The 11,810-nt window shown below is 42.4% G+C and overlaps 1 protein-coding gene across 1 annotated transcript; it reads right to left on the bottom strand.

Annotated features, from left to right (window-relative positions):
- Nucleotides 1-2,370: 2,370 nt before the first annotated feature.
- Nucleotides 2,371-11,201, bottom strand: si:ch211-79k12.1 (uncharacterized protein LOC568891 homolog). The gene is made up of 7 exons (XM_046046122.1): nucleotides 10,988-11,201; nucleotides 10,135-10,256; nucleotides 9,463-9,661; nucleotides 8,189-8,334; nucleotides 6,001-6,145; nucleotides 4,071-4,215; nucleotides 2,371-3,003 (listed from the first exon to the last, which is right to left on the bottom strand). Exons 1-7 carry the CDS (start codon nucleotides 11,037-11,039, stop codon nucleotides 2,916-2,918), a joined length of 897 nt encoding a protein of 298 aa, XP_045902078.1. The 5' UTR covers nucleotides 11,040-11,201; the 3' UTR covers nucleotides 2,371-2,915.
- Between the last annotated feature and the right edge of the window lie 609 nt (nucleotides 11,202-11,810).

Genomic DNA, 11,810 nt, shown 5'->3' with positions numbered 1-11,810 from the left:
GTTTTGAGATTAGGAGACATTTTGTTGCACAAGCTGCCTTGTCTCCCAAATATGCAAAGGGCTCATCCAGGACAGCAGAAAGCAGACCTAGGTGTATTTGGTTAAATCACCGGTCACAATGGTGGTAATGGCCCGGAAAGAAAACTTGTGCTCCGGACTAGCCAAGTGTTTCTGCTCATCTGTAGTCAGGCCCTATTAGGTCCAGCTAAAGGGGCTCTTTAACTTTACCCTCATGCTGTGACCACTGTTTGTCCATAATTGTGTTTTCCAGTCAGGGAGCGCTGCTCCATTATGAAAATTGTTTCTCTTTCCACGTCCCCACCCCCACAATCTACTGTTATACCATGGGCTTGTGGCATCCAAAGCTTGAAGGCATCTTTTTGAAACTGTATCTTTGGCGCCTCCTTCAGGTAACATTAGGGATAGCACGTCATGGGTTTGATATCTGCTTTGGCCTCTCTCTCATCTGTCACAAATCCTCCAGACACTTTGGTCTGTTCGGCTCAAACTGTCAGAAAAGTTCAAACAGGCAGTAAAGCATCAAAGCAGTCTATTAGCATTAATATTAATATTTCTACCCTTGACTTCTTTGAACTCACGCCACATATCTGACCTCGACTTGTGGATCTGTGTGAAATCTTAATATCTCAGCTTCACGCTCTCTCAGCTCAGTGATTTACTTTCTTGACAAAAGTTTTAACCTTGGTGTTTTTGGCGAGGATAATAACTGCCCCGCTCATTCCCCAATTCCCATCCCATTTTTCCCCAGTCAGCCGCTCCGCAAGTGTTTGTTCCCTCCGGTTGGCAGGGAATCTGTGGCAGCATCTCCACCGCACCAGATGGGGCATTGTCAGGAAGTAATGAGGGGAAAACACCTGCTTCTCCAGCGAACTCCACTCCTTCATTTTCAGCCATTTGACACAACATATGCAGGATGCACATACAAAACCAAGTGGCCGTGACGAGAACAGCAGTGGGCGACGGCACAGAGCTGATGCATTAGTCAATGAGGTGGCAGGTTTGCTACAACTCATCTTTACATGTAGGTTAGTGTCCTGAGGACAGCCATGACGTTTGCCTACCTGACTAACTGTTGACACTAGTGATGAGTAGCTAGACTTTAGTGTCACAGATCTGCATCTTTGTGCAGTTAGGACCCTGCCTGCACCAGACAAAACATTTTGGCTGCTCTGTATTCTCTGCACAGTTCCTGCATCGCCCTAAGCTGTTGTCCGGGGTTTATCCATGAGGCACTATCAAGGTCAAAATGTCACTGTAAACTACACTTCTCTCCCTCCCAACCAGCGGCTTGTACCTCAGGGACAGCTCCACTGTGTGAAATTCCTGATACATAATCTTGTCTTTTCTGGCCAACCAGTTGAAACCCCAGGACCAAAGCCCACTAGGGAGTCCACAGCTTTTTACTCATGACTGACTCAAAGGCCAAAACAAAATTGTGCTCACTGGCATTTCACATGCAGGAGGGTATTTTAAATTTACAACATTGTTTTTTTTTTCCTATGGAGCGTGACGCATTTTTAAAAGTCTCTGTTTCGGTTGTCTCGCTATTGTTCTCTTTATTCCTGGGGTTGACCTAAGACATAAAGTAAGCAGAAGTTTGTGGAGTTGGAAAAGAAATACAAGGAGTCTGTAAAATGCTCAACAAAAGGATGGCTGCAGCAGAAGCGAGCTGTACGGGGGGCTTGAATAATCAGTTTAATAACATTATCCTGGCTGTGCTCTGTGGCGCATGCACCCGTTAATGGAGTGTCATTGTTAAACTGCCGCTACGCCCATTATTAACGATGGCCTACAGTCAACCACACACCCATAATAAAACCACATAAAACCCAACATAACTTCAACAGACAAGCGTAATGAAATTCTCTGCATTGAGTACGATTATGGTAATAAGTGATGGTACTGTGGCCCACCGTTAAGGGTTACAAGGCAACAGAGGAGAAAATTAAAAAGATGTAGTTGTAGCTAAATCTAGTTAATACTGACGTAGAACTAGCAGTGGCTATCCCTGCCTACTCTTATTATTCTCAAGTGTGACTCTTTATTTCATGCATGTGTTTGTGAGCTGAACTCACTGAGAATGAGTTTTGTGCTAACAGGCAGATGGGGAAAAACAAGCATGCACAGGCACAGTACTTTGAGTAAAGGTCACCGCTTCAGAGTAAGGTCTTACAGACTGAAGGTAAAGGTTGGTAAACAAGATGATGCAAGCCTTAGATGAAACTGGATCGAGAAGATGTGCAGCCAAGCACACATACATGGCGGGTTTTAACCGCGTTGTCAATATTCCCCAACCGCTTTTGTGTCTCTAAAATGGAACAAAATCAATGGCACACATGTCAGTAAATATTATTTTTTGAAAGCCATTTAATATCAAAGAAATCCAAAGTACATTAAATAAAATAGTAGAGTGCAATGTGCTGTCACAGTAAAGATATAATAACCATCTCACAGATGCTTTGAACTGGTTGTGCTTTAGGAAAAAAAAAAAGGATGAAAGGGAAACAAACCAACAGAATAAAACCTTGTCCTATCACCCAAATGGCTCAATCAATGTTTTGTTAAGAATGAAGCTCACCATTTTCCACACTGCAGATGCATTATTGCAGCATACACCCACAAGCAAAGCAGCTTCTGTTCTCTAAAGCAATCATTTGCCCTTCAGGTTTTATTACACCCAGCTTGTTACTGATTTTGATTTTGCTCTCCCTACAGTCTCTAAATATCCCTCTTTTCTCCCTCAGTGTGACCATCCATAACCCTATACCATCTCCTCCCTCTTTAAGTATCTCCTTTATGCCATCCCTCATTTTCTGGCCACCCACTCAATCTTCCTCGCCTCTCGTTCCATCTTCCTCCTCCCCGCCTCCTCATCCTTCCACCTGCCTGTGTAGTCACACCAGAGGTTGTTTGTCTCCGCAGGTGGAGGGTAGGGACTCCACACTGTTTTTGTAGATGGGCTTTTTCTGAGACCGGTCATCACTGGAGAGAGGGAAAGAAGGAAAGACAGAAGAGCATCATTATCAGTATATCGACCTCCCAGTAGGCACTAGAAAATTATAAGTGAGGAAACTAGAACAGAGCATGGAACCACACCTGGCTGTTCATATGAACTGTCTTTTCTATTTTTCTCTTTTTATGCACACATGCTCATATACACATGACAGCACATGCCAAGCCACACTTGTAAGGATTAAACTTTTTCTTTTACGCCACCATAAAGACACAGAAACCATGTATGAATCAGGCTCTGGAAATTCTGCATTTTGAAAATGCTTTTTTGTCAGCCCATATGGAAAAGACGTTAATGAGCGAAGCTGTGTGGGGTCACGGTGCACATTAACATACAGTCAGCAACAGATTTAATGGGCCTTCCACTAATGCTCTTAGGATTGTAGCCTTATTTATTCTTTATATACTATTATTCACAGAATTAAACCTGGATCTATTAGCCCAGGTTTTTTAACAAGCAGAATGTGTGTGGATACACATGGGAGAGGAGGGAGCATGAAACAGATCAAGGATGAGGTCAGGCAGGTCAGGTCTGCTGAGCTAGACTTTAATATTCTGTGTGGATAACGCCTTTTAAACCACATAAAAAGCACACAGGCGCTAGTTTGTGTGTGGAAAGGTTTTCTGCAAAAACACTTGGCATACATAACGCATACACAAGGTGAAGTAAACACCAAGGTACTCAATGGCACACATACCAAAATACACACAAACTGAAATGGCCTTGGTTCTATCACATGAGACAGAATGAAATACTGCAGCAATAACCATATCTGTGATATAAAGTCAAACTGCAGAAGCAGACACTGGGGCTGAGTTAAGGAAAATAGGAAGGTGAGCGTGGATAAAGCATTGTATAGAAATCAAACAATCACACAAGCGTGCGCACACACACGCACACACACACACACATTTACTTGCATTCAGAGACACGTTATCCATCAGATTCTGAACATGATTTAAAATCACAAGTAAAGAGCAAATGGATTTCACTTTTATGAAGGTGGTGCAGATGCAAACAAACAGTTGTTCCTTACATGGGTCCCTTGCTGGTCTTGGACTGCTTGGCCCTGCGGCACAGGAACACACTCATGGAGAGGATGAACACCAAGAGAGACACAGCCCCCGCCGAGGTCATCAACACGAGACGTCCATTACTAGACTCATACCAGGGGGCATCCTCTGTGGGACAAATCATTCAGACATGAAGGTAAAAATGCATCACACGGACTCCTAAATCAGAAATACTATGATCTTCCCGCATCCAGGCAAAGCTTCTAAAGGCAACCTCCTGTTTGTTTGTTTGTTTGTTTGTGGAAGAAAAGCGTGTCTGTCTGGAGTTCAGATGGTTATACGGTCATACGCAGCACTGATCTTCAAGAACTCTGTCTTTTACAATTTTAAAAACTGTCTATCTCCTTCATGTGCATACATTACCAAATTATATATATCATTTGTGGATTCTGTGGACCTCATGTGCAGTGGACAAAGAAAAGACTATGGGGGAAAAAAGGTTATGAGGGTTTGAAGCAGCAACAAACACATGCCTCGTCTGTTCACATACCCAGTAATTGTTAAGAGGATTTCTTTCTTTTTTCCTTTTGCACTAGCAATGTTTGCTAGAGGTTTGTACTCCTATTGCAGTGCAACTTCAAACAGCATAGACATGAAACATTTGCTCACCATACTTTCAAGGATGAGCAAACATTATTTTAGCATCTAGAAATTATTACCTTTTTTAATTAGTACATGTGCTTCAGAGAAAATACTGGACACACTGAGGAGCCCTGTGACCAATGAGTCAATTGCAGCAGTAATAAGATAACTCTACTATAATAAATAACATGCATTGGTTTAATTGCATTTTTAGAGGTTGCATAATTTCAACGATTGAAATCACAAGGCTTATGAATCCAACTGAGTGAGAGGACAGTGTTTAAAAATTGCAGTGCATTAACACAGCATAGTCATCTCACAGGTCAGTGATAAAGATGATGAAGACAGATGAAGTGTCGTAAATTGGATTAGCTATAATGTTGTAATGAAATTAGTTCTCCACTTGAATACAGTCTTCACGTTTCATGAGAAATAAGACAGTTTGTCAGTGAGACAGGCTCTGACAAAGAAAAATTGTCACTCCGTAGACATCAATCCACAAAAGTGAAAAGACAGCCAGACTTCTAATCAAGCAGTGTCTGCTGAGCTTATTATCATTATGTACTATAATGTACTGTATAGTTTCTGATTATGTTAGAAAGTCACAGCAACCAATCCCCTGCTCACAAATTTCAGCTTCTAATGGCTCACGAATAATTCTAACTTCCCTTAAGTCTGTGTCTCTTTGTTCTGTGCTCTAGAGTACACTTATGTTTGACTTGATATTTCTGTCAAAAGCAAAAGGTCAGGTAAAATCATTGCTTCTTTTATATCTAATAATTATCCTCTTATCCTTTAAAGTTGGTGCAGTTCTGTCATTGCCTTTTATTTTAAATGTATTATGACCTATGGTATCATCTTCCCTATTTTCTTTGAATTTTTTTTTCCCCCATTTGAGACTTTATTGTCACCTTTTTTATGTGTGGTATTTCCATAAATGCCTTCACCTCTCTTTATTACAGCATCACAGTTTTTTCTTACTTCATAATTTCTGCGTGCAGATACATTAAACCTTAACCCCGCACTCCTTCCTTAGAAATTTAGGGTTTTAAAAAAAGTGTCACGCTTTCAAATGAGAACTTCTGCATTATGTTCACGATGACGCAAATGCACCCAAACACTTGACCTTGCTGGTCACATCTGAGCGGCTAATTGAAAAGGAAATAGAACAAACTATCTTTTGGGATTTTGTCAGCTGAATTTTACAACAGTTACAAAGAAAACTCAAACCAGTTCTAAGAATGAGGAAGCGGTATATGACCACTCTAGACTAACAGGCCTTGTCCAGGTAGACGTAAAGTCTCCTCTTACCAGGCAGCACGGTGACGCTGATGGTGCGACTCTTGCGGAGTGACTCCACAGAGGGATGCTCGGCCATGCAAGTATACTGTCCTGCATCCATCGCCGTCACCTTCCTGAGCGTCAGCGTAGAGGAAGGCAGGATCCAGTCGTCACCCTAAGTGAGAATAGATGGAAACATACAAGGGTGCAGGAGAATTACAAGCAGAACAAATATTTTATTGGCTAGATTGTTACGACAACGACAATCCAAAAACTCCTACATATTAAAATTGTGCTGAGCTGAGAGCACATGAGAGATGGAGAACAGATGATGCCAGTTGGCGAAAGATAGAGACAGAGAGAGAAACACAGACTGTCAGACATGAAGATTGTGAAAAAGCGAGGCAGAAAGTTGTTATTTTGGCTGATTTGTGTATCAGTAAAAGAGGAAATACGGACAAAGAGAGAACGAAATAGAACAAGATAGACTGGCAAAGGCAGCGGGACACAGACAGAAAGACAGACAGCTGGTGTGTGGTCCTCAGAGAACAGTCCACAAAGTCCCAAATGAAGTGTATTTACCTGAGCAGAAATCCCAATGAATGAACACACATCAACACAAGTCAATACCCCAGATAACACCATCATTCGCAAAGAATGATGCCGCAACAACACACTGTTAACACAACACATAATGAGATGGCAAGGGAGCAGGATGAATTGTTGACACAAAAATAGCAGCACTATTATGAGATAGAGCCCAACATGGGAGGAAACAAATAATAGGCCAAACACAAGGATTGGAAAATAAACAAACGTAGAGGAGGGGGTAAAAAAAAAAAAAAAAGACATTACACCATGCAAATGATTTGGCTCCTGGGAGCTGCAGCTCCTGCCAAGAAAGTCCATTTCAATTTGAATGGATCTGAATTAAGAGGATTTCCCATAAAGGCCAGGTTTGGCCAAAGCAGCATTTTGTATGCAAATCCACTGGCTCCCAAGCAGTGGCCCGTTTCTGCCTCTGTCCTGCTGTCATTACCGGGGGCCAATGTGCGCACAGGGTCTGTCTGTCAAAGTGGGCCATTCGGATGCGGCTTTCTGCCCCATATCTGTTCCTGTCATCCGTACAGTGGGCTTACACACACACACACCCACACACACAAACCCTCTCCCACTAACATTTCATTTCATCATTTCCTAGAATGTGTCATTCCTCTTTTGCAAAGGTCCTGTGACTTATGTAAATAGCGCACGATTAGATCGACAGGTGAATCCTGACTACTGGTGCGCTAATTTATTCCAACATACAACAACGGACGTGTCTGTCATTCTTCAACAAATGACAAAAACCTAAAGCACTACATATGAACATGCCGAGGACAAACAGTATTAGCAGTATAAAATGTCCACTGAATTGGATTTGGACTTGTAAGCCCATTTAAAACCCGGATTAGCAGTGACCCTTTAACAAGCTTATTAACCCTGAGCAGACTTATCAAGAAAAATAACAAAAGGGGAAACTTGGCAATTACGTCTGCCTTTTCCCAAAATATCTTCATAGCTGCATGGCTTCATTACACCTGTTACTCGCTGGTGGTGGTGGTGATTTTGATGGCACGTTGAGTGTAATACCATTTTCTCACCACAAGAGCACAGTGTATCTCCCAAGTCAACTTCTTCTTGTTCTACATGCCTATTGTCACTAGTCACTCCGGCATTTTACATTGTGATGTCTTAATTTCCCTCGGGTGAGGGTTCCTTAGCTCAGCGAAGAGCCCAGTTGAATAATTCAATACTGGTTAACCAAACACTAAAAAAATCATTAGAAATCTATCCACATAATTGTTTTCAGGTTGACTGGCTCTTGTCTAGACCTCATTAAACTATTAATCCTCTGTAAGTGGGCAAGCTGCAATCCCCAGCGAGTGGTGGGCCTAAGCCAACCGGTACGGAGCACTTCTTCAGAGGAGGGGATGAAAAGACAACAGCCAAGGGGAAACAAGTGGCTTGAGAAAGTCAGAGAAGAGTGTGTTAGAAGAGGGGAGAAATATTAAGAGAATGCTTGAGCAAAGCCAATAGAGAAAGAGGGTCCTAGAGGACAGGAAAAAAATAAAGAGGTCACGTTGAAAGTGGAGGGAGGGAGCGGGAGACAGAATGACAAGTTTCCAAAAGCATAATGAGGACACTGCCACTGTGCATATTCCTGAGGCTTTCTCACGTCTTTATTCCAGAAGTAGCTCGGCTCCTCTGATGAACTGACAGAGCACTTCACCACCACGTCATCACCGAGTCGCACCTTCAGCTCCTGTGGGACACCCAGGTAGCTGGTGTAGCCTTCCCTGGACAGTGACAGCTCCCCCATATCTACAACGCAGCGGGAATGAGGAAGCATCATTGAGCATTAATGAAGCAAGAAATGGAATGTACGCTGAAGCTACCTCTTCAAGAGTTTGGGACGTGACTGAACATATGTTTACAGGGGTAGCAGCTGGTAAACACTCAGATCTTTTAAGTATATTTGAGTATATAGGCTCAAGTATGAATGCCTTCCAGCGGTACAGACTGTACCAAGCAATCAATAATAATGATAATAGGCTTCATTTTATCGAAGTCTTTAGAGAGGCAGTGTTGTGAATAATGGCTCATTTTCTCTTCCATCTCAATAGATGGCCCATGTCCATCCAACTCCTGGCTTCTCTCCATCTCTGTCTACTTCAGTCCTAGTCCATTCTAATCTTTGCCTCTTATTGATTCCCCCCATGAGGTTGAGGAGCCTATCAAACACCATCACAGTCGATTTGATGGCCACCGAGAAGATAGAGGACACTGATAATCTGACTAGCTATGGCACAGATGCCGTTTCATGCAACTGTGTACCCTATGCTGATAGTTTCAAACTCAAGCCCCGCGAGAAGAATTTGTCTTTGTTTGCTTGGAGTGCAGACAAAATGTGAAATGACTTCAGTAAACCTATCCTAGCCAACAGTGTTTGCACTGCATCTGTACTTTTTGCACTTATTTTGTTGTGTACCCTCTGCAGCTGCACTGCATAGATATGTCTTGTGTTATTAACTATTCATGTGTTTTTCTATCCCTCACTGTGAAGAAAGCTGTGTCCACAGTGTCTGAAAGATTGTTTTTACCTCCTGCTTGTTAGAAATATGAGGAAATTGCAAGGTCTCAGAGTCTCTCTGTTCTGCCTTATCACCTAGACTGTTTACCAATGTCCATAGATGTGTTCTTTACACTTCCGCCTTTGTTAATAATGTCAGTACTCTCAGCTATGCCACGCATGTCCTGTTTGTAAAGTGAAACTCAGAAGCTGCGTATCTGACATGCATGTCACATTTTTATAGCATATTGTCAGATTCCTGCACACAAAACATAGTTCATTTGGCAAAAGGGAAATATTGTGTCACAGAGTCATTGTTCCACAGACTTTCAGCAGACAGCCCCTACCCAGTTCCTACCCATGTCAACCCGGGCACTCACAATGCACTTTGAAGTCCAGCGGCTGGGAGATGCTGTCTGGCGCAGTCACATTCTCTGCGTCAGAAACACAGCGGTAGGGACCCTCATAGTACCTTCCTGCATGGGAGATGGACAGGACAAGACTCTCTGCAGTCCGCTCGATTTGCATCATATAGGAGCACCAAGATCGCTCCCAAACTGGACGCCAGCCCTGCATGTACTGGTAAGGGAAACAAAGAAGATTGGTCATTGAAAGATCATTGTTGTGGATACAGGTGATGGTAGTTGTCAATTTAAATGCACTTTTGATAATCCTAATCTAAAAGTAACAAAATTATCAGCTGCTCAAGGTGATGTTTACATTGAACAGCAGACTGCCCTTTTAGGAAGAACAACTGCAAATTAGTTTTGGCAACAAATGTTATGACATGTCACACTGTTCAGGAGGCACTCTTATGTACAGTGTCCGCCTGTATTTAAACAAATATAAAAAAGATGAATCTTTCTTTTCCCACTACTACAAGAGTTACTAAATCACTGAGAATATTTTACATTAATTTTAGAATAAACTAAATAATAACAATAAAGCTCTTGAGCATTATGGTGAGAGGAGGGTCCTGATCTTTTGAAAAGTACCACTTCTTCCCTGTGTTTCCTCTCACACCCACCTACCCATTTGCTCCCATGGCTCACCTTGGAATAGACTTCAAAGTGGACCTGGCTGATGTTGAGTTCAGAGTCTGAGTACAGACACTCCAGTGTGATACTCTCTCCCTCCAGGACCGGCTGGGTTGGCCCTTTAATAAGCAAAGTGGCTGCATGTGGACAGAGATTATAGACGCGGGTTATTGATCACAACATGAATAGGCAGGGGGCTGACCTGCGCTGGGGATCTAGCTGCTGCTCTGGGCAACACTTTCAAAACAACCTCTCCCTTTCCTGACATTTGTTTCAGGTTCCAGCTGGAAAACTGCCAATACTCTCAAAGTCACAATGGCCACATGACCAGCGACAGGTTCTTCCTCCTCACTGACACTAGTGACAACACAGGCATTTTGTCTTTCACATTAGGCAACAATTACAACACACAACAACAGACCATTTACATTATTTCTTCACCGTTAAGCTTTGAATTTTATGGATATAGGTCTCTGCATACAGTGTGTATACATACAAATATTTAGCTGTTTTTCTATTGGGTCCCTTGTTAAAACCACCAACATTTCCTGTTTTTTGTCTGAGTCTTGTAACCACCAGGGGAATCACATCAGGGTGACATAAGAGAAAATGAAGCGGTTTCTCTGGAGGACAAACAAACTCAGAAACAGACAGGCAGGCTGACAGAAAAGCAGGTAGACACACACACACACACACACACACACACACACACACAGGGCCAGCAAACTGTATGAATCTCTTTGTGGAAAAAAAAAAGACCAGAAACAGACTTGAATATTAAACCAATATCTAATTTCAGAGGGGCAATAAAAGTTAATGTTTTCAGAAGATTGTAGAAGAGTCGATGAGAAAAAATAATCATATTTACCATAACTGCCATGCACCAGGGCGACCACTGCAACAACAAGAATTACTTTCATGACTTTGGAAAACCTTCGCAGTATCAGAAAAATGGTGTGCAGTCCTACGCAGCTTGTAATCTGAAATGAAAGTTTGCTCTGTATTTATCTATGTGAGAAGTGGGTGTGGCTTTCAGTCTGGTGTTTTTCAGGAAGTGGGTCCAAAGCAGTCTGAAATTCTGAAATCAATAATATACTGTCCATCCAAATCATTATATAGCCGGGATTGCCCAGTAAGCCTTATTGCCTATTTCAACTATCGTATGGCTCTCTTTTGCTGGGGAGCATACGCCTGAAATACTGTTTGTTTGTGCGATCCGTGAACTAAAGGCACTGTGCAGATCTGATAGGCTAATCGAATTCAGTTACAGTGCGTCATTTGTAGCTAACAGGAATCGGGGCTATCACGTTTTCAGCCTGAGCTTTGTTGTTGACATCAGTATTTTTCTGAGCAAGTTCAACAGAATATGAAAGAGGTCTTGAAACGTCCCCGGCCCGCAGAGCTTCGGGATATCACGGTGTGATATGTAAAGCCGAACAAGCAAACATTTTACGCTTCATTTGCTGCGGCCTTTGATTGATTAGCTGTTAACCTGAGCTGAAAATGAGACAGGATCGAAAGAAATTCGGTCTGTCAAATGGTCTCATAGTGCAGAGCTGTACGCCGACTTAAAATGCTTACAGAGTCATAACTTTCAACTAACTACTACCTGACAAAGCCTAAAATATTCACTTTCACTCTATGTGACTTGCTGCATCCACCATAGGTCTACATAGCGAGGCTATTCTGGT

This window comes from Micropterus dolomieu, linkage group LG03, assembly GCF_021292245.1.
Source record: "Micropterus dolomieu isolate WLL.071019.BEF.003 ecotype Adirondacks linkage group LG03, ASM2129224v1, whole genome shotgun sequence".
NCBI classification, from domain to species: Eukaryota; Metazoa; Chordata; class Actinopteri; order Centrarchiformes; family Centrarchidae; genus Micropterus; species Micropterus dolomieu.
Note: the sequence above shows the minus strand (reverse complement) of the source record. Positions and strands in the feature narration are given on the sequence as shown.